General features: G+C 33.0%; 3 protein-coding genes and 1 pseudogene across 3 annotated transcripts in view; all 4 read right to left on the bottom strand.

The window, feature by feature from the left end:
- Nucleotides 1-1,769: 1,769 nt before the first annotated feature.
- LOC110229319 lies at nucleotides 1,770-2,562 on the bottom strand (annotated as a pseudogene).
- A 2,462-nt stretch (nucleotides 2,563-5,024) lies between these two features.
- Nucleotides 5,025-22,859, bottom strand: part of LOC110229318 (trichohyalin-like) — a 34,547-nt gene continuing 16,712 nt past the window's right edge. Inside the window, 8 exon segments of the mRNA XM_021029104.1 lie at nucleotides 5,025-5,307; nucleotides 5,310-5,472; nucleotides 5,558-5,699; nucleotides 5,798-5,925; nucleotides 5,994-6,036; nucleotides 6,480-6,553; nucleotides 6,820-6,861; nucleotides 6,971-7,067. Coding sequence (XP_020884763.1) covers nucleotides 5,267-5,307; nucleotides 5,310-5,472; nucleotides 5,558-5,699; nucleotides 5,798-5,925; nucleotides 5,994-6,036; nucleotides 6,480-6,553; nucleotides 6,820-6,861; nucleotides 6,971-7,067 — 730 coding nt within the window. The 3' untranslated portion in view covers nucleotides 5,025-5,266.
- LOC110228993 (short integuments 2, mitochondrial-like) lies at nucleotides 9,525-11,781 on the bottom strand. The gene is given in 9 exon segments (XM_021027624.1): nucleotides 9,525-9,896; nucleotides 9,978-10,195; nucleotides 10,398-10,494; nucleotides 10,605-10,675; nucleotides 10,853-10,870; nucleotides 10,873-10,993; nucleotides 11,121-11,198; nucleotides 11,275-11,379; nucleotides 11,482-11,781. Coding segments are annotated over 9 exon segments (1,158 nt in total). The 5' UTR covers nucleotides 11,653-11,781; the 3' UTR covers nucleotides 9,525-9,617.
- LOC110228994 (protein MIZU-KUSSEI 1) lies at nucleotides 20,550-21,900 on the bottom strand. Its single transcript, XM_021027625.1, has one exon. The coding sequence runs from the start codon at nucleotides 21,693-21,695 to the stop codon at nucleotides 20,802-20,804; it is 894 nt and encodes a 297-aa protein (XP_020883284.1). The 5' UTR covers nucleotides 21,696-21,900; the 3' UTR covers nucleotides 20,550-20,801.

Raw genomic sequence — 22,859 nt, 5'->3', positions numbered from 1 at the left:
TCAGCATAGGTTAATGTGTTTCATTAGTTCATCTTGAATAAGCAACCTTATTTATTACCCAATTTTTTTTATGTAGCGTGTAGTTGCAATCTTTGATGCATTTCAGCGGACATATTTCACGGTGCTATTATCACCAAGTCTAAGAGATATATGACATGAGTAATAATTGGTTTGGTTTTTATATATATACTAGATCATCACCCGTACTACAGTACGGGTTGAATTTCATTTATTACAAAATTTATAAATTTTATGTTTTAAAATAAAATTATGATATATTATAATAGTAAGTGAAAAAATAATATTTTTTTTGTCAATCCCTATATATAATATTAGAATGAATATATTTTCCTTTTTCTATAGTATTCAATTATGGATATTGTTTGAACAATGAGTTAATTTATGTTAACAACCACAAAATGAGAGTGCATATAATTTAGTTAGATCAAAAATTAAAATATCATAAATGAATCGCATCTAAAACGTAGATTATTTTGAATTACTTAAGAAAATTAGCTATTATTTTGAATTAATTTAGGAAATTATTTTTTCAAATTCTGATTCATTTGTTGTTGAAATAGAGATTTTTTTGAGCTAATTACGGGATTTACCAATTATTCACATAATCAAATATGTTATGAACATATATTTGGTATATAATAATACCAAATTCAATCCGTGTGTGGAGTCTATATTTTCATTTTACATTCCCTATGAAAATATTGCGGCACAATCTATTATTTATTATTTTCAAAATTGCTTGCAGAATCAAATTTTCAAACATTTAGAAGTGTCAAACCTTATTTAACCCATCTCATCATAAAATCTTAAAATGCCGTCTGTTATAAGGATCATAACTTTTTACCAAATGATACATTACATTTAACATGCCGCCTACTATAAATATTTTAAACATATCTTTTTAGAAAATCAAATTAATGTATTTATAAATTTTTATCATTTTAATCTATTAAATATTTATGATATTCTTTAATATATTAAATTAAACTTTTTTAAAATGTTCCAAATTAAAATCTTTAAAAATTTTTATTGTACTATGTAAAATTATGAATTTTAAAAAAAATGATATGAAATTAAATAAAATATTCAAATAGTTATAAGGATCATAACTCACTTCATTATATAATATATTATATTCAACCCGCCGCCTATTATAAATATTTGTTTCAAAAAATAAAATTAGAGTATTTATACTTCATAAATTTTTGATCTATTAAGTATTGATGATATTTAAAAAAAAGGAATATATTACTCAAATATGAATTTTTGACCCGTTAAATTTGTTCTTTCATACATTGAATAATTTATATTCGTTTATAAAAATTCAAATCTTGGTATATGCGGAAAAAAATTTACTTTTTTTTTTTATTATATAGATGATATAATGATTTATTTATTTATAGAAATAGAATCATATAAAGATGAGAGGTGAAGTATAATGATTAATAACAAATTAATATGGTAAGTTCGATATCAAATCTTATATGTTCATTTTGATTGGTCATTCTTTTTAAAGAAATTAATAATAGATTTTCGTTTTTATAATTAAATTGCATAAAATAGTATTTGACTTGTTTATCCTTAATGAGTTGAATTAATTTAGTCTATAAAATTTTATTTCTAATGGCATTCTTAAGTAAATTTTTACAAAAGAGAAGGTTAGTTTAGGGTATCTTATAAAGTGTACTCCCCAAATAATAGTATAGGATATATATATACAGTATGTACTTCATCAATTTAATTGTCATTCAAAACTCTACAAAAATGAAAACGTTACACTTTTTTCTGATTCTTCTCTTCCTATAGCTCGAAGTAACAACAAGTAAACGAGGAACTTTCTCTCTAAATCTCCTTGTAATGGGGAAATCGTACGAACGAGCTAGCATTTCTCTGAATCTTCTCAATTCAAGCTTCACGTTTGGTATATAATTCCTATCCTTTATCCTTGAGACTATCCAGATCTCGGATTACAGGATCATATTTTGCCATATTCGTCATACGAAGAGCTCTCTTTCAGTGCAATCTTGAAACCAATGTACTTCAATCGTAGCTTTTTCGCCGGTTCTCCAAAAATATGTATGTGTAGCCCGATCCGTCCCTTAAGGGATTATCTGAATGAATACGGTTTTTGGTTTCAAGAAAATAAAAAATGGGTCATTGCAGCTCCATGTACACCGATCATTACGTTGCTTGTGTTCATCGAGCAGTAAATCTTTATCTTAGCCATCTCTGTTTCTTTTTTTTTTTCTTTTTTCTGCGGTCTTGTACCCTCGACAATGAACCCGATTTCTTCTGCTAGCTGCATGAGAAGATTCTCGTTTAGTATCGTCCTCGATGATCCGTTTTTCGATAGAATCACCAGTTTTCGCTTCTTCTTGAAATCGATTGTGGTCACATTGTCCTCTGTTTAATTTCTTCCTGAATCAAGCTTTGGATACAACGCAAATAACCTTCGTGAATACGTAATCAACCAGTTGCTTCTTTGAAACAATTTGTTTGTGCATCTCCTCCATTGGAATCAACCAGAGCATTGTTACCAAACCATCGTTAAAACAACAGTTGGCTCAAAGCCATTAGACCCATAAGCATCAAACAGTGCAATGAAAAGTAACAACAATAGGATTCCCGGTTCGTCTCTGTTCTCGTGACAAGTGTCGAAGGATCTGCCGTGCGTGACGGCTGGTCTCCGGTGACTATTTCTTAGTGCTATCTATCTCCTCTTCCTGTAGACGGTGGTGGATCAAGGTGGTGGCTCTTTTTCTGGTCTTGCGTCTCGCATCTCAAGCGGCGGAGCAAGCTTCGGTTTGTAAATCTTCCCAGATTGCCTTCTTCCCGGTGTTTCTGGTTGTGAGTTTTGTGTCCCTTGGCTTTGCCGTGGTTGCTTCTCTCCTTCTCGGTTTCATTTTTTTCCAAGATATCTCTTGGTTTAACCGTCGCGTTTCGGCTCGTGTCTGCCGGAGTTATGGGTCTCACTGTGTCGGTTGTTCGCTTTGAGGACGGCTTACTCCAACACGTTTGAAGCCTCTGTCCTCTCCGTGCTTGTCGATTTCGTGTGTCGGAGTTTGAATCGAGGGGCTTTCTTTAGCTCTGTGGCTGGTTTTCCAGCCTTGGTTGGTGGTCTCCTTCGACCCGTTGTAGCTTCTGATTCCTCCGCCTCTCTTTTCTGTTTCTCCTTCGCATAGGTTCTCAGAGAATGGCTACTTGTGGTTGGTCTTTTTCGTCTAGTTAGTCTTCGTCGAGTTTAATTTAGGAGAACTGTGTCTCTGTTGGCCTCTTCTGCTTAAGGGCAGTAGCAAAACTATTAGGAGCATGGTTTCTTGTGGATGGTTAAGCTTTTTCGTTGATTCAGATGCTCTTTGCCTCCATTGTGTAGCTGCAACGGTGTTCTTTTTGTTGTGGCTTTAGCTATCGGTGGTAGCTAGTTCCCCACTTCTTCTGAGAGCTCCGCTTGTATATCATCTCTTTGGTTAAGTTCAGGGCCTGTTCTTTCATGTGGCTTCCTATTGTTATTGCCTTTGTTGTGAAGATTGCTTTGCTTTGCGTGCTCGCTTTTTCTTTGTGTTTGGATTGAGCTTTAGAGGAGCTAGTAGGGCTAATGGCTTATGGTGTGGTGGAGAATGGTTTTTATCTTGCTCTGCGCTGCTGACCTCGGGTTATGAACTTGGTTAGAGGGAGCTTGCATCATTGGTTACTTTGGAGTGTGAGGTTCTGCTTTTGAGAAAGCTCATGGATTGGAACGAAGAATTGATCTCACATGTCGCAGGGAGAGTATGTGATCGTTGCTTTGGAGTTTCAAACCGTTGACGGCTCAGTCTCGGGCCTCAAGCGAAAGGCTTCTAAAGCTCTTGGTCCATTGCAATTTGGTGTTTCACAATCAGTATTAGCCCTTCTGCTTTTGCATCTCATGCGGGAAGGATAGAATTGAACGTCATCGCTTCATCTTTTCCCATTGCTTCATCGCAAGGTTGAGAAGATGGACCGAAAACTTGGTTTTAATTAACCGTCTTTATGCTTCCATGTTTTTATTCTTTTTTGCCATGGATCCATATGTATAGGTTTCAAATTCTATGTTTGTAACCTAAACTGTTTTCATTATCAATGAAATATTTACCATTTAGCAAAAAAAAAAAGGATTCCCCTAGGTTTTAGCAAATATACTTGAGAATAACAAGAAGATAAACACAGTAAGATGAGTGATTAAGTTTTTGAACCTATTTCATTTGAGATGGAAGAAAATAAAGGAAAAGTAGAAAGTCTAATGATCAAACTTTTTAAATCTGGATTTTTCTTATCTATCCTACGAATGTTCGTATATCTATCATCGTTTATATATTTTGAGGAAGAAATTCCTCTCTTCCCGAACCACGCAACCTGTTGTGTCAGTTTGCTGATTAACCTTCTGCAGCCAAAGAAGCCATTTAAACTCCACCACCACTATTGCTCATTGTCTAGGATTCTAGTTAACTTGGTGGAGTTTTCACAGTGCTTTCTTATGACGGAGATAACTCACGAGGCAGAAAGAGCTTTAGGAAAATGTTGCACTCTAAACAAATGTGTTTTAGATAATCTTAAATCTTAAAGCTGCTTAGGGAACTCTCTTGGCCGACCATATGCCAATTGGAGCCAAATTTGAGCATATTACCCAACAGATGGAAGAAATTGGTTGATACCTTGGAAACTTTTGTAAGACAGCGTTCTCAGATTAGTTGGCTCGCCAACACAATTCTTTCTCATGTGTATGGCAACTCAAAAGACCATATAAACACTATCAATGACATGCACAAATTCAGAAAGACCATTGCGTCGCCTACTACACTCAACACCAGTTAACTGGACCAAATGTTTTGAACTAATAAGTCTCATAATCTTGGCCAACATTTTAGAAAAAAACGCATTGTTATATTTAGAGGGAAAAGAAAACAAAAAAAACCACAAAAACAGCACAAATTTAACATAACTTTGGCATCAAATTTTAGCATATATTATACGGTAGGTATACGGTAGGTACCAGATAACAGAACTTTTATAATAGTCCACAAGTCCTAACATAGTGAGTCTTAAAACAACATCTTACCTTGGTAATAAATTAAACTCTAATTCAATAGACTCATTCTAAGTTTACAATCCAAGATGCGTAGACTTCAAGGCTAAGACAGATAAAGTGCCAAGTTGATATGTCACAATAGAAATAGAGAAATCAGCAACCAGGGCAGATAAGGTTACGACGGTACACACTAAAACCAGATCAATCGGAAGTCACTCGACTCTGGCAGACCGACCTGGTCCCGGGATGCTCTTCCGCTGATAACAATTATGGAATCTTCTGAGCTTTCTTGAAACAAGAAGAAGTCTACATTGCAAGGAAATGTCAGCATCCTTGTCATTGTCCAATGAACATCTCTCGGGCTCAGCTAACCCAGAGACTGATTCCTTGTTGGTGTAGCAAACAAGCTAAGAAAATGTGTGAATAGAAGAAGCGATTCAGATACGCTACTTACTAAAAACATATAATATACACTGATAGGTAAATTTTTACCTCTCCGTGCAGCCATGCTTTTTGTTCTTCTACTGGTTCCAACCTTTGGTTAATACAAGCCCTCAAAGCTCGTAATATCTGAATGTGAAGTATGGACAGGTCGAATAAAGTCATACCCTCGAGCTCTCTACCATTCATTCTCCTGTGAGATGAAAGAAAACCCAAAATGACAAAAAAAAAAAAAAAAAGAAACAGAGACTTTTGCAGAGCAAGAAGTGGGAAATGGTACTAAGTTATTACTCGTTAAAAAGCCATAATCTGTCGAACTCGCTCTGCAAGGATTCAGAGCTGCGCCTCTCGAATTCCCTCTTCATTTCCAGCTGCAAGGATTCAGGGCTTCGTCTCTCGAATTCCCTCTTCGTTTGCAGCTGCAAGAAAAATGAGCATTTTAAAGACACAATCTGAGGAAAGAGAACAGAAGAGAATATACACGCACCAGTGGTGCTCCACCATTTGGATTCTCCTGTCTTTCTCCCAAGCTGTATTATATATTCAGAACAAGTCAGCCTTTACTTTTCACAATTGGTTTTGATGATCAAAAAAAAAAACAAGAGATATCCCTCAGATTCTGATTTCTGAGAGATGAAGGATTCAACTCCTACTGTTGAGTCCAATAGTAGCTAATAAGCCAAGAAAAGGACGAAACTACAACTGATTTTGGTTTATATAGCTCATAAAAAAAAAAGCAGGTTTCATTACACTCATTTCGACAGAAGAAACCCTAGAAAATGGAACCATTTGCACAGAGACACAAATTGTTGTGACCAAACCCAACAAAAACAACTCAATTCTTTAGCAGAGAGATTACCTGCCGGCAGAGAATTTGCAAGGAACCCTAGAAAATGGAACCATTTGCACAGAGACACAAATTGTTGTGACCAAACCCAACAAAAATAACTCAATTCTTTAGCAGAGAGATTACCTGCCGGCAGAGAATTTGCAAGGAACCAAAACCCCTCTCCTCGTACCATCAGCCTCATGCTCTGCTTCCTTCTTCTGCAAAATCGTAGGGGTTTGTGATATATGTCAAATATGTAATTACCCGAAAAAAGAAAGAAAGAAGAAAAAGGTGAGAAAGCTTAAGAACTTGCAAGGTCAACAAGGAACTTTAAGAAGAAGAAAAAAGAGAAGCAAAAGCAATGGCCTTGTGAGAAATTTTAGACTGGAAAGGGTAAAACTGACGTTCCTCAAAGATTCACAAACAAAACTTGGATACAGGGCAAAATAAAGAAGAGAGCTAAATTATGAATTAGAAACTTTACCTGTTTCTGCAGCCTTTCATCTTCTTCCAGCTTTATCTTCTTCTGCAATAACCAATCGTTAAAGAAAATTCTTGAGAATTACGATACCTTCAATAAAAGGAGAGAAAAAGAAGAAGAAAGTCAAGTAATATATATTTCCCCCCTATTTCACCTTTTGCTCCAGCACAATGGGTAGGACATTCTTATGGTGACTTTCAAGAGCTAGCAGCTCGGTGAAGCTGACACCATCGTCCTTACCAGTCATTCTCCTGGAATTATGAAAGAAAAGCACATGAACCAAAAGGAATAATTGAACAAGAAAGTGGGAAACGCAGGCAGGCAGGCAGGCAGGCATACTTGATCAAAAGCCGTAATCTCTTGACTTCTTTCCGCAGCTGCAAGAAGAGAAGTTGAATGTAAGCAAGAACATAGGTATAACATCCAAAGAGATAGATATATGAGTATATATATATTACATACCAATGCTTCATTGTCTTGCCCCTGCAGCTTATCTTCAGAGCTGCATCCATATCTGGAAAAGGCCAAGGGGTTTAGGTTTAAGTATATTGTCTGATTCAATCATATCCTCAGATTCAGATTCCGAGATCCAACTAAGCCGAGTAAAAAGCTAATCAATAAACCTAATAAGCAGATTTAGTGATTGTTCCCATATCCCAAATTACCTAAAGACCTAAATCAACAATGAAAACCCTAGAAAATCGAACCCTTGTTCGCTAAATCTCTGTGTGAGAAGTACCTGCTGCTGGAGAATTCGCAGAAATTGCAGGGCCCTCTCGTCTTGTTCGTTAGCTCTCTTCGCTTCCTCTTCATCTGAACGCCCTCTCTCCCCATCTAATCGGATCGAGCGAAACCCAATTTTTCTTTTTTCCCCTTTGGAAATTGCGACGATTGTTGTTTACATATAAACGGAGATTTTTATCCAATTTTATTTCTAAATTCTATAAATAGGAAAATATTACACATAAATATTCCAATTTTTTCCACCTAATATATATGTATTTAAAAGGAAAATTTCCTAAAATATTTAAGGAAATTGAGTTGTTTGACCCCAATTTTTTTTTTTTTGGAAATTGAATCTGGTTCTGAATATTATTTGTATGTTACTATTTACATCAAACTAAATTCAACTGAATTCAGTCAAATTTAGCAGTTTTTTCAACACCAATTATATTCATTTTGTGTAAATATTCAGATTATAACGAATACACTGCTCAAATTAAAATAATTTAGATATCAAAAATTATATCTTAAATTTGTTTTTTTAAACAAGTCTCATAATATGGATACGATATATGAATAATTCATATACATAAAACGGAATGGACAAAGGTCGAATTCATGTTTGGTTATATTGTATAACTATATAGATCATTTGGATAATTTTAATAACTTTTAGATAATTTTTAAATGAATTTTTAAATTTTGGAAAAACAACTCATAACTATGCTAACATATTATTTAAAATATCAAAATTTTAATAATGTTCCTACTAGTCATCATCATTTTATTGATTAAAAAACTACAAGAAATTAAGAGAAAAAAAAAAACTTAGATAATCTCGCCTCTTAATTATTTTGCAAGATAGTGTCGAAAATCAAAAATAATAATATATATATATATATATGTATAATATGTAGATCTAGCCGTTACTATTTAGAAATAAAAAAAAATCAACTATATTCATTTGAAAATCACTAAAAATTCATCGACATTCCTTGGTTACTATTTAGACTCATAATCTTTTTACTCAGCACTTTGATTGAGAAAATTAAATGATCATTAATTTCTTAGTAGTTACGGTTTATGTGAACCGGAAATCAATTTGTGGTTCAGCCATAACACTCTCTTTTAAATAGAGTGTGTCACGTTCTTTTCATTTTAGAATGAATAGATGTTCTTTTTTTGTCCAAATGTTGACATAGAATATTTTACATCAGTTAAATAATTTTTTGGTAAGATTCTCAATGGTGACCAGTGGCGGATCCACGTAGTCTAATAGGGGGCAGCTCAATTTTAATGCAAATGTTAAACATTTTCAGTTATGCTCTTTGATATTTGCAGTTTTGATCCTCTAAGTTTTGATCCTCTAATTCTTTGACGAATTTTAATATTGCCCCCCATAAATTTAATATCTGCATCTACCTCTGATGGTGACGTAACTATTTTACATAAGTATACTACATCACTATTTGGAGCCATAATATGATACTTTTTCTTTTATTATTTGATCAAATTTTAGCTTATTTCAAAAATATTTTGACTCTTAGCAAAAATACTTAATCCTTTGACTCTTTATACTAATTTATTATGATCTTACAAACCATTACTCGTATATATATATATATATATATATATATATATATATATTGTGAAAAACCACGACAAAACTAATATATATATTTTCTTTTATGATTTGTATATATTTGTATATTATAATTTCGTTGCATATTTACCAACAAAACTAACTCGAAAAGAAAACTATTTCAAAAATAAAAATATGTTTACTAGTTCATATAAGGTATAAAAACGCATGATGCTAGCAAAAGATTCCGAGTCTGTGCAGGACTATATCGGGTGTGAAGATGAAGAAAGAGTACCGTGAATTCATTGAGGCCAATAAATGAAGACACCCAATAGATTTTATTGTTTCTGGCAGATGCCAAATCTTATCATGATTCAATTTTGTTCATTCAAATACTTTGGAGTTACTGGAGCAACGCCATTAAATCTCAAATGTAAACAAATAGAATCATCATCTTAAGCTGCACGCATAATGTGTTACAATTTGCTTTAAGATTTTACCAAACAACTACGCGTCTCGAATTGGGGTGGTCAGTTTCAGTTTCAGGGACATCGTCAAGGATAAAGGGACCAAGTCTACCTGTCCTAAACAAAGTAAGAAATTTCTTGGAGACCATTAACCTTGCTTCGGATGCTTTGTGTGGAATCTTCAGTGCCTTCTGTAGAACTTCAAACTGTTGCTCTATTAAACATTCCAAATCATTCTCATCCTCTGTGTCCCCATCAAATTCTGAGAGCGTTATATACAGTGATCGTTGCACTTCTGAAATCATATCCTGTAGATAACAGGGAACCTCCATTGGTTAGGACAATTTCAGGAGGAAAGCAAGGTAGAGATATAAGGTTAATATGCTAACCCCGACATAGTGCAGAGCAGATGAATTTGGTTGTTTGGTTCTCTGGTGTCGAAGATCCTTTAGGTTATAGCTTGGTTTATCGATACAGTCTGCATGAGGCCCTTCGTTTCTTCCCTCAACTAAGTACTTCCAATGAAGAGGAGTCCCTCGAATGTTTAGAATAGCTAGAAAGTATTGTGCAATCCGCTCTTCACCCACAACTGAATCTTTAACGGACCCTTTGAATGTCAAACGCATAACAATTAGCTAGGGAGATCATATGCTTTAAGAAAGCTGTCCCTGGAGTAGATAAACACTAAGAACTGAGATTATAAGACCTAAAGTGTATCATCTTTTGATGAAGTATATCTAGTGAACGGGTTTACATGATCTAGCACATAGAAGAAAGAAGAGAAAGGAGATAAAGATATAGATAAGAACCTGAAAGAGCAAGCTTCAAACCGGTTTCGATATCAGGAATACTTGGGACCAACACACCAGGGGAGTCTAGAACATATATGCTAGGTCGATGAGCAATCTGTACCACAGAACATTTTCAGTATGTGATCAAAAATCATGCTGGGGCATAAGAAGCAAATCCACAAACAAAAGGCAAAAGGAAAAAGAGGAGGAAGAAATAAAGATTACCTTGAAACCAGCAATATCTTGTGTTACACCAGGCAATGGACCAACCGTAGCTCTCTTTAATCTCTCCTGCACTATGCACATAATGCATATAATAACGAAAATAAGCCACATTACATTTCCTTCATCATTTTGTTCATGAAATAATCAACTTGTAAGTTTAAGTTTGGAGAAATGGGATTCAGAGTTCAGACTATATCTGTGAAATGTGTATATAATACAGCCTATAAGCTGAGACACTAATATCTTACCCGGAAAGCGAGTTCCTCGATTTGATGGACCGAATTAATGAGCGCAGATTTTCCAACATTGGGGACACCAACCACCATCACAAGTAAAGTAGGCTCCCTAGCAATCACTTCCTTAAGCTTCAATTCCACGAGATCAAGCAGCTTCGAAATCACACAAAGAAGGTATCTTTTCAAATACAGAATAGTAGCAATCCTTCACAAATTATGTGTGTGACAAAACTATTACTGATTTAACACACCAAGCTAAATGTAAAGAGGATCATCTAACCTTCATGACAGAGCTTCTGCTATGAGCATTAATGGCAATACAATCTTGCTTGCTGGATTCGAAATGACGAGTCCATTTCTACAAATTGCAGAAAAAATTCAGAAACTCAACCTCACAGAGACTAACAAAAGAAAACACAGAGGGCCACTCTTACATTGAGAACATTAGGGTTTGCTAAATCTTTCTTATTCAGAGCAATGATACGTCTTTTAGCTGACATTTGGGATTGTAGATCCTCGTTCGCCGATGACAGAGGAATCTGCATAAATACCAGAAAAAGACAACGAGAATCCAGATTAATCCTTCCAAAATGATAAAGGAATCGAATAAAGAGAGATAGTGTGAGTGAGTGTTTACGGACACGAGCATCGCGAACTTCGATAACGAGATCGGAGAGCTTGAGGCGGTTGCGAATGGCGCGAGTTGCTGCAGCCATATGACCGGGAAACCAATTGATTTTTCCGGCGTCTTTAGCGAAGCTCATTCCGCCGATTAAACCTTTCTTCACTGTCTTCTTCAACAGCATCACCATTTTCTCCGGCAACAAACAGCTTCAGAGGAGAAAGAGGGGTTTTCTGAGGTTTTTCAGCTCCTCACAAAAACACCGAAGCAAATGTGGGTATAGCAATTGGGCTTAATATGGGCTTCATATGATTTAATTTTGGGCTTATTACAATTTTAACAGAGAAAATACGTTTATGTAACAAACCAGATTTGGGGATCACATTTTTTGGACAGATAGATAGTTGTAGAAGCTTTTTTTTTTTTTTTTGTATCAAAATTGCAGTAGCTTGTTGGCTCGATGGTTTGCTCATTCCTAGCTTATTTCATTGTTGTTTACTTGTTTTAGTAATTAGTTTCAACTAATTAGCATTTTAATTTTTTTGGACAAAGACACTCATTACCCCCTAAAACTTTGGTAACTAACTATGTCAAATTTTGTTAATACAAATTCATATTTTATCCAAAAAAATATTGTCCGATAACTATTTTAGTTGGATTTATTTTTAATATATTATTCTCAACTTTATGTTTTTCTTAAATGGTTTAAGTTTGTTTGAGTATTTTTATTATTTTATTCATATAGTATTTACTCAAAACCATTAAAATTACATTACATTGAGATGATTTACATTAAAATTAATACATATTCGTTCCTATAATAAATGAGTTGAAATGAGGTAATGCTGATGATGTATTACATTGAGTTAAGCTAACTACGTACAGCTCAATTTATTATCCTTACGTCCACATCATGCTTTCAAATTATAGTAAATGCCACAAATACTTAATACTACGTACGTATGGCCATAATTCATTTCATTTGAAACTCACTACAGCTTATCAAAAGAAGAGGGTAAGAACCTTTAGCACATGCTTTGTACTTAAATACTTACTAATGCTTGTTATTAGACTTTTGAACAAAGACATTGCTATACATGTCATATTGACACACTTAGTTAGTTATAAATTAATAATTGAGAAATGATCAAATTAATATCTGTAACTATACTTAGAAGATATTTATGTTGTATTTTTTTTTGCTAAAGAGATATTTATGTTGTTGTTCATCAGTTTAAGTTAATACACGTGTTTGATTAACATAATTATCATCAAGTTTCTAATTGGTTGGATGTGCACTTAAGGAACACAGTAGTTGTTTTTAGAGGGATATAATCATATAATTGATGGTACAAAGATTAGCAATAATTTTGGTTTCGAATATTATGATTTGTTAAATAAGTATTGTATTATTAAGGTAGAAAAAGTCACTACCTTTGTCGGCTTAAGATCCAGAAAATATCTCGTGAAAATATCTCATGCATGGAAATATCATTCACGTTGTCCTTTCTTTCTGTAGACCGTAAGGATAATGTTTTCTTTATATTGTATAATTAAAATTGTTAATCAATCTGTACGAATACGTGGACGTATGTTTTATACGAATTAATATATAGTATAAGTTACTAACATCAATTATAGAGAGATATTCAATCAATTTTGTAAAGAAAAAGTATTATTTTGTTTGGTAACGTTAGGATATTTCAGTTCTCTGGTTTTTGATTTTCTCTAACTTGCAAAGATATAGTATTAGACTATTGGACATATATAATACAATTAATTAAACTAATATTTCTTTTGGACTTTATTAAGCCTCGACTTATCGTAAATTTCTTAGCCACGTCGACCTCTTCATCTATTAATTAAGTGTTCTCTACAAATTAAAGAACAATTAACAGCCGGCCGGTTCGTAATGAGCCATTGAAAGTAATCTATATTTAGTTCTTTACGTTACTGAATGTTCACTATATATCATTGCACTGATGAAACATACTGTGGATTATCATGAACAAAAAAAAATACATATTTTTATTTGTTTTTTTTTTTTCATTTCTATATGTATTCATAAAAGATTATGTGTATAAAAGATTTCATGGTTTTATTTTTTTTGGTATCAAGGAAAAGATAGAAGAATGTGCTTAAGACTACTACACCAGCTTCAAAGACAATAAAATCTCGGCATGTCTGAAGGAAGCATAATTTGATCTCGGCTTGAAAGAAATCGATCAATGATATATATGGTAAGAGTTGGAAAAAGTTCACTAACTTGGTAACTCCCGGCCGTCATAAAATTTGATTAACGCAGCGCTGCTAGAACGAATGAGTTATCATTTAACTTTACTTGATCTCTAAACCTAAGAAATTAAAAATATGTGAACCGTATAAGAAAATTTATAAGAAATAAAAAATCATTATTAGATAATACAAAATAGGGGTGACCAAAGGCATGTTACCACTACGATTGAACGATCTCCTATATCATGTATGTTATATGGTTGGTTGGACTTGACTCTCGAGGCACCATAATGAGGCCATCCTTTTTTATGTATCTATTAGCATTTTAAATTAGAAGGTAGATAAGGTGTATCATATAATAACGTTAAACCCAAAAAGAGAAAGTTTTAGGATAGCAAGGCTAATTAAGGTTCATCTATTTGACTACGAACTTTTATTATATATATATGATTCACACGAAAATCATAATTTACCATCGCCAAATTGAGCTAATTAAGCTCCATAGTCATTCCTCTTTTTATGTCGGATCCACTATATAAGTATAACTATTGGATATACAGTTTACTGTGGTCTTATTCTTCTAAGAAAAAATAAATCCATGTTAAGAAATTAACACTCAAAATAAATTAATGTAAAATTTGTATGTTTTTATTATTTAGTATTAACGCTCAGTGGTTATGCACGTGAAGATTCACTAACTAATCATAAACAATTTTTTGTTCAAAAAGAAAAAAATCATAAACAATTCATACATATGCCGGGGCAAGAGAATTCAGATTTGCCAACCCAAAAAAGCGCATTGCTCCATAATATTATAATGCAATGCATAACTTTCGAAAACTATATTAATGCATCGCAACATAGGTTATTGAATTGATGAAAAAAAAAAAAAAAAAACGTAGGTTATTGAATTAGAAACGCAAATATCCATACATATTCCTAGCTCCTACGCGATATAAAACATATATAGAAACGAATTATAATTTATACGAATTCAATAGTTTTCACACAAAAAAAAATGATTGTCATTGTCATTGCAAAAGGTATATATCAAAATTAGTATTTTGTCACATGTAGATTTTCATGCATATTTTGTTGGAGAAACATATAAACAAAAATATATCTATTTTTTTTATAACCCAGGTGTCCGATTCCACCGAAGCGGGTCCGACTAACGTCGTGTCCAAGCGGAGCTGACGTGGTCCTGGAAGGCTGCAGCCGCCATGTGAATTCCGCAGTGGCCAGGAATCGAACCCAGGTGGCGGTACCCCCAGTTAGAGACTTTTTACCACCGGAGATAAACAAAAATATTTGTAGTAAATTATATCGAAAATGTTATTTATATTTGATAATTTGTATACGGATCCGTATACTAGTTTCAGTAAAGAATTCCTACAATGTCATTTTATTTTATATCCATAAGATCCGTTAAAAAAGAAAAAGAATATAGAAAGAGAGGATCATAGCTGTCAAAAAAAAACAAAAGAGGATCATATGAAGACAGAAGTGTAAGAAAAACAGGAAGACAGAAAATTTACACGATGCAGATTAGATTTGCCCGAAGAAAAAAGTGCCAATATTAATATTGTTAAGGCGAGGGCATGTGTTCATGATGTGTTCTATCTGAATCAGGTATGCATGGTTTATTCAATAATGCAACACCTTATATGATATGCATGGATACATGTGCTTTCTGAGTATACATCTATCATTTTATAGCATGACTAGCTAGTTAAAAGTATTTTGTATAGCACTAGCTATTCCTAGCCACATATATATTTCTGATAATTTGTTCATTTACTAAATTTATATACGAGTAAAGTGATGAATTTTAAAAATCTATGAAACAATATTTGTGGATTAGCTAGGTATATATTGCTCAATTTTTTGTTTTATCCTTTTTTTAGAAAAAGATTTTGTTTCGATCGGTATATGGAAAGCTACCTGCATGCGCAATTTGTTAAGTCGGAATTAGTTTAATTTCCCATTCCTTAGTTTTCTGATTCACGTACAGTTCCATACCTCTTAGTATATTTCCCGTAGAAACAACGAACAACTTAATAAGTGTTTCCGTTCGAGACACAATTTTATGTGTTCTTTGTTGATTAATGGAAAATAACGTCGATATTCATTGACCTACCACTTGTAACTTGTTGTTACTTGTAAGATATACATAGCGCGTTAACTTTATAGTTGGGATCTGTTCAGTGTCAAAATTTGTTTTATTCAGAAACGATAGCACATGCTTTTTTAGTGATGTAAACAAACAATGTTTACTAGAAAAAGGTAAATACATGGAAAAAATTTAACCTGAACAATTTTATTTTTTTTGACAATAATAAACCTTACAAATTAATTTAGGAATAATTGGAAATAGGCTTCTCCTTTTTTCTCATAGGAAAAATCACAACTGTGGTCTTTACATTTCTGTCTCCATATGATCCGCTCTATCGTCTAGGCTAGTTATGACGCATAAACGTATAGGACAATATGATTTTATATATATATCAGATTAAGGGCCGATGCATTTTGTTCACATGTAGGATCATATCATAATACGGAGCCCACTTATTTAAAAAAAAAACTTTTCATTTTGTTCTTTAGATTTATGGAGCTTACCAGAAAATTAATTATTTTATTGATTTGGAACTCAAAAAAAAAAGATTTATTTATAAAATTATCAAAAGTGGTTGGCTCAACTGGGTATAGTAGAGCGTTGTTACAGTGTTACTGAATGTCAATTCGAGTCATACTGCTACACTGAAAGAAATATTATTTAACTTTTAATAAATAATTCACATCACACGGAAGTAAATTATTTCTCATGGCAACGTCAGAGCATCTCCAATGGGAGAGTTCTCTCCATGAGCTCTCTCAAATTTTTTATTATAAATTTTGAGAAAGTGTTAGATGAGAACCTTTGATTTTTTTTCTGATTTTTTTGTGTCCAATGGTAAGTTCTCTAGTGGGATTTTTAAGAAAAAAAAAAGATTATTGCAATCAAAACACACTCACACACTACATCAAGTAGTCGGATCAAAACCAGGAGGAAGGTTTCCACTTGGTAAAGGCTCCATCTGCAACAAATACAAACATTAAGAGATGATTGCAGAACAAGTAGCAAAAACCACTCCTATTCTACATGAAAATCTACCATTACCATCAAAATCAAACACAAATCAGCAGAGAAAACCGAATTACTAACAAGAAACACAAGCCCACAATCAAAAGCTCAAAACTTTACATAATAATTAGCCAAAAGCTCAAAATCTACCTCTACCACAACTATGGTTGATCAAATTGTGATGTGTCATGTGATCAGTTAAGGTCTATAACTTTACACTAGCTTTAACATGAATACAAAACAGTCACTACTAAATGTCTATAACTTGGTGTCGGTATACTAATACAGCGACAAAGATTGAGAAGTAAAATTCAAGCCAAAATTGCAAATCTTCATCTATCACCCTCTTCCTTAAACTTGTCTCTCATCATCTATCACCACCTTTCTCAATTTCTTTGTTGTACCTCGCAGAAGAAAACCAAAACATATTGATACACTAAAGCCTAGAGAACTGCTATTGATTCCCATTCTAATTAGAACATCTATCACCAACTTTCAAAGTGTTAACTAACTCTGAGATAACTTCAACCAATTTCGGGTGTTCTAAATTGCCACTTTAGTTTCTCTTAATCTACTTGTTAACTCATTGTCCACAGATAAAATCGACTAAAGATCATCATCCCATAGCCTTGACGAACTCGTGTGGTCTAGACATCCTTAACCGTTCTTCCCGTCGCCATTGTTGTCTCCTTAAACGAATTAAGTCACGAAACACATGGGAAAGGGGCTAGATTCATACCTGGAACAAGAAATTGGACCATTCTTCAACGAATCCTTCTTCTCCATCGCCAATCTTCGATTTGTTTTCACTCCATTCGCCGATGGTCTTTACCGTGAATCCAGCTGATGATTCCGGCGGCAGGTAAAAGAAACAAACCACGATTCCGGCGTCGAATCATCGGAATCTCACGAAATCGCGATGATTTTGAGGTGTTCATCAGTTTTTCGCAATCGCCAAATCGAGAGACAAAGTGTTTTTTTTGTCGCGACACAAACTAAAAAATGAGTGTTTTTTTTTCTTTTGTTATAACTCTCCCTCCAATAGAACACTGACACGTGTCCGATTCTCTCAAATTCTCAAACTTCTCTCAAGAGAATCGATTCTCTCATCTTAATTCAGTTCTGAATTATTTTTTTCCCAAAATCAGATGAGAACTCATCTAAATTTAGAAGAGAACCTCCCATTGGAGGTGCTCTCACAGAAAATAAAAAAGACTGATAACTCACAAATTTAACAGTACATGAAAAAGGTTTCAAGTTAAAAAAAAAAATGAATATCTAAAACTAATTTATAGTAGTCCATTGATTGAAACAATTTATTTTGGGTTAACATTTTATTTTGGAGTTAGGAGATTAGGATTTCAGTTTTTTCATTGCTATTCTAATCATATATAGTTGATCAATAAACATTTAAAATGGCAAATAATATTTTCGTTTTTACAGATTTTAGAATTTAGTTTGGATTTCTGTTGACGATTCTCCGGTTATATCTATATAAAAGTAACGTGAATGCAAAAATAATGTGATCCTAAAATGCAAGGTAATTTTTGTAAAAAGGGAAGTTTTGGCTTTGCGGCTGTTTGATGAGATTTTGGACTTTGTCCACTAATTTAAAGCCAATCAATCCCTGTGGGGGTTTTCCGCTCTTCCCACCCACTTTTTTTCACGATGCATCCCTCTATTTTCCATTTCCTTATATTTCTTCCCCATACTTTATACTAGATTATGTACCCGCGCGTTGCGCAAGATTTTAATTTAAAACATTTATTAATACGAATCTTATAAGTATAAATATAATTATTTGAATTTTAAAAAGATTTTACTTTACTCATTTGCATTATCTTTTCAAAGTAATAAAAAAAAATTCACTTTTCACTACTGTTTATTTCGTTATCTTCAATGATTCACTGTTATCTCCCGACATCTACTCTCTTTTCACTTTACATTGGTTCACATATAGTATATTCGATTATGAATTAGTTCTCGAGATAGATCATATTTTCATATCTTTTAATACTCAGTTATTTTTTATAAGCTACATGATCTTTTTATTAAAGTGAACATCAGAAAATATGGAGAAATATTTGTTATAATGTAACTTATGAACTACTTTTATTTATTTTTTTTTTAAAAATCATTCTTATTTCTAATAATAAACTCTTTTATATGCCATTACTATTCTAATTTCTAAATAGCAATCTCAAATATTATTAGTATACAATTTATTATTCGATTAGATTATTTTATTTTTATTTGTGATATTTAGAATAGTTTTTTGTTTTATTTTAAAACACTTTAATTTTTTTCAATCGATGATAGTTTCCTAAACACTGATTTATATTTACTTTTCCTTTTTTTAGGTATTCATTTGTTTTTAAAAAACCCACCACTTTTTAATTTAGAAAATATTAGTTGTTATAAAGAAATTTATTAATTTAACTATTTAGATTATATTATGATTAGAAATAATGATATGTACTTAATCCCTCTTAAAATCCTTTAATTTTGGTATTTTGTTTAACTCTTATTTTCTTTGGTCTACTAAATATTTGTAATTATTAAAATGTACCATAAAAATATATAATAAGTTTCTTTTTCCTATCTCAAACCATTTGAATATATTTATTCATTATATGTTAAGATATAATTCTCTAATAGCACTTTTTAATTTAGAAAATATGAGTTGTTATAAAGAAATTTATTAATTTAACTATTTATATTATATTATAGTTAGAAATAATAATATGTACTTAATCCCTCTTATTTTTAATCGGTATCATGAATTGATAATTTAACATTAATAAATATATTCTCAAATTTTAGAAGTGTATTTTTCAGAAATAAATTACTTTTTGTTTTAAGTAAAATCCTTTAATTTTGGTATTTTGTTTAACTCTTATTTTCTTTGGTCTACTAAATACTTGTAATTATTAAAATGTACCATAAAAATATATAATAAGTTTCTTTTTCCTATCTCAAACCATTTAAATATATTTATTCATTATATGTTAAGATATAATTCTCTAAGTTTATTTTCATCCAATCTCTATTTTTTTTTGTTATATATTTACTTTTTATGTTTTTTTAAATATTTAAATTTTTTTTATAAATTATTTTCTTTCTTTAATGAGACATAATAATAAAGAGTGTTTGAATTAATTTTATTTTTAATGTTTCGTTGTAATAAAAAGATATGTGAAATTTACATGAAAAAAAAAATATGATGATGTGGATGCTGATGTGGACATCCTAAGAAGAGAAAAAACTCTTTCATTATATATATAGATTAGTTTCGGGTTTTTATTCTTACATATTTCATAAATGATAATAGCTGCAAATTCTTGGGGTGGTTATACTTAATTAACTAATTTAATGGTGGTTATACTTAAATATCTTTTATATATTAATAGTTTAATATACATTTTATTCCTTAATTTTTTTTAGTACCAACAGTGTAAATGACAATATGTTATATCTCGAATAAATAAAAGAAGGTGTTTGGTTATGAATTTGATTGTTTTACACGTTACAACTCAAAAGCAATCCCGCTTTCTATATAATATAACTAAACTAAACCGCTCGCTGCTTTACACGTAAAAGCGAATTCGCATTGCTCAAATAAAATACTAGCTACAGATTATAATAAAAGACAATGAGAATCTTAAATTGGCATTAATCATGACGGACCATGTGGGGATCTTCATGCCTTGCATATAGCAACCACAAACTAATAGTCAAATCCTTCTTTTCTTCTTATTGAACAATAACAAAGTAACAAAAACACCACACATCCAATAAACAACTAGAAAAAAACAAAACATTATCATACTCTATATAGCACCACCCTCTCTTTCTTTCATATCAATATCGCTTACATATATTTCATGACACAACATTGCATTCATATCACATATATATAATAATACTTCATTTAAGACATTTTCAAATTTTAACAAAGTCAAATTGTCTTCTTTAATTTATTATATTCTAAGAAGAAAAATACTGAGTTCTGGACCTCCGTTTTTGTCCGGGTTCATCATGTAAAACGCCTCCGAGTCACGGCTCCCAACGACTCGTTCAAATCTTCCTCTCATATACAACAGCTCCCCAAGCTCCGTTCCACTACCAACACCGGACACGTCATCAATAGTCTTCGGCGTCGGAATAACTCCGGCTCCAACAGTAACCCTAGAGACCGTGTTCAACACGCGCCAATCCGAGTCAGTACACGCGCCCCCACGGGACACAGCGTAGCCGCACTTCCTCCCGTTGCAGTACATCGTCCATTTGGGCTCTTGGAAAAGCTTCGTTCCTGATCGATGACGCTTCTCGCACTCCAACGCGATCCTGACGAGCCCCGAGGACATCTCTTTGACGAGAGTTGCCGTTGACATGGCCAGGTCGAGGAGCAAGACCGGGTCGGATCTCTGGTTGTACTGGACCGAAAACGTGACGTGGCCTCTTTTGTGTCCGTACAGGGTCCCGGTGACTCTTCTCCCGAGAGAAGAGGATCCACCGGTGACGAGTGAGATCAGTTGGTTAGAGACGCCGGAAGAAGAAGATGGCGGAGAGGGAAGAGAGAGCATTTTGCAAGCGGGGATATTAATGATGTTGATGAAAGAACGCAAGAGCAAAGAAAACTTCAAGTGGAGTTTCCCGATATTGTTAGAGGACGACGATGAGGAGGAAAGAGGGACGTAGGAGCATCTCCGGCAAGGAACGAGGAAGAGTTCATGCTCAGGTATGGTTGGGATTAAAGCGGAGGAAGAAGGAGAACGGACGTGTGAGCTACGCGCCGGAGAAGTCACTGGATTGATCTTTCTCGAGTTGTAGCTGAAGCTTCTCTGAAGAGAGAGTTCTTGGTATGGTACCATTTTCTTATGATATATGTCTCAATATAATGGATCCACTGAGAAATTAAGAGGGATGTTATATGTGTGTAGATTATATGAGGAGGAAGGAAGGAAGAAAGCGGCCGACCAAAGTGATGATGAGTGTTCGAAGAGGTGTGGCCGATTTGTGTGTGTATTTATACACATTTTGCATGAATATTTATTGCTTATCATTTGGGAGGCCCCCATAAAACTAAGGGTTTGTTGGCAATATAGTACGTTTGTGAGTAATAATTGGGAAAGTAGTACTAGTACTATTTATAATTAGAGAAACAGTCAATTATTAGTGTTTGTGTAATAGGATTTGTGTGAGATAGGAGAGAAAGTGGGGTAGAGTGTAAGAGAGTGGAAATTACTACTAGGGGCTTTGTATTTGTGAGAAAGAGAAACGTGGGTCATGTTTTTTTTTTTTAATTTCTTTTCTTTTCTTTATTATCTCATATTCCCCTAAAGTCTCATAATTAAGATGCTCGTTATTGAATTTTTTGTTTCTAAAATTTATCAAATACATAAAAATCTATATTTTTTTCTCTATCATTTGATATGCATTTTGTTTAATAATTTTTTAAAACTTTATATTATAGACTACTATATAGAAAGGATGACTGTACAGATATAGACCACTGTACAGAAGAATGACTGTACAGATATAAATCACTGTACAGAAGGATGATTGTACAGATATAAACCACTGTACAGATATAAACCACTGTACAGATGATAGACCACTGTACAGATATAGAGCACTGTACAGATATATAACATTGTACAGAAGAATGACTGTACAGATAAAACACTGTACAGAAGGATGCATCTGTACAGATATATACCTGTACAGAAAGATGAATGTGGAATAAAGATTTGAGCACAAATAATTAGTGATTTTTTTTTCTAAAATTTATCATTTACATAAAAATCTATGTTTTTTCTCTATCATTTGATATGCATTTTGTTTGATGACTTTTAAATTTTATATTATAGACCACTGTACAAAATAATGTATGTACAAAAATAAACAATAGTACAGATATAGACCACTGTACAGATATATACCACTGTACAGATATAGACCATTGTGTAAATATAGACCACTGTACAGATATTATAGACCACTGTACAAATATAGACCACTGTACAGATATAGAC

The sequence above is a fragment of the Arabidopsis lyrata genome (assembly GCF_000004255.2).
Source record: "Arabidopsis lyrata subsp. lyrata unplaced genomic scaffold ARALYscaffold_4, whole genome shotgun sequence".
NCBI classification, from domain to species: Eukaryota; Viridiplantae; Streptophyta; class Magnoliopsida; order Brassicales; family Brassicaceae; genus Arabidopsis; species Arabidopsis lyrata.
Note: the sequence above shows the minus strand (reverse complement) of the source record. Positions and strands in the feature narration are given on the sequence as shown.

Bases quoted from the DNA above. Each gene is read 5' to 3' on its own strand.
- LOC110228994 (XM_021027625.1), bottom strand. From the start codon at position 21,695: ATGGTACCATACCAAGAACTCTCTCTTCAGAGAAGCTTCAGCTACAAC.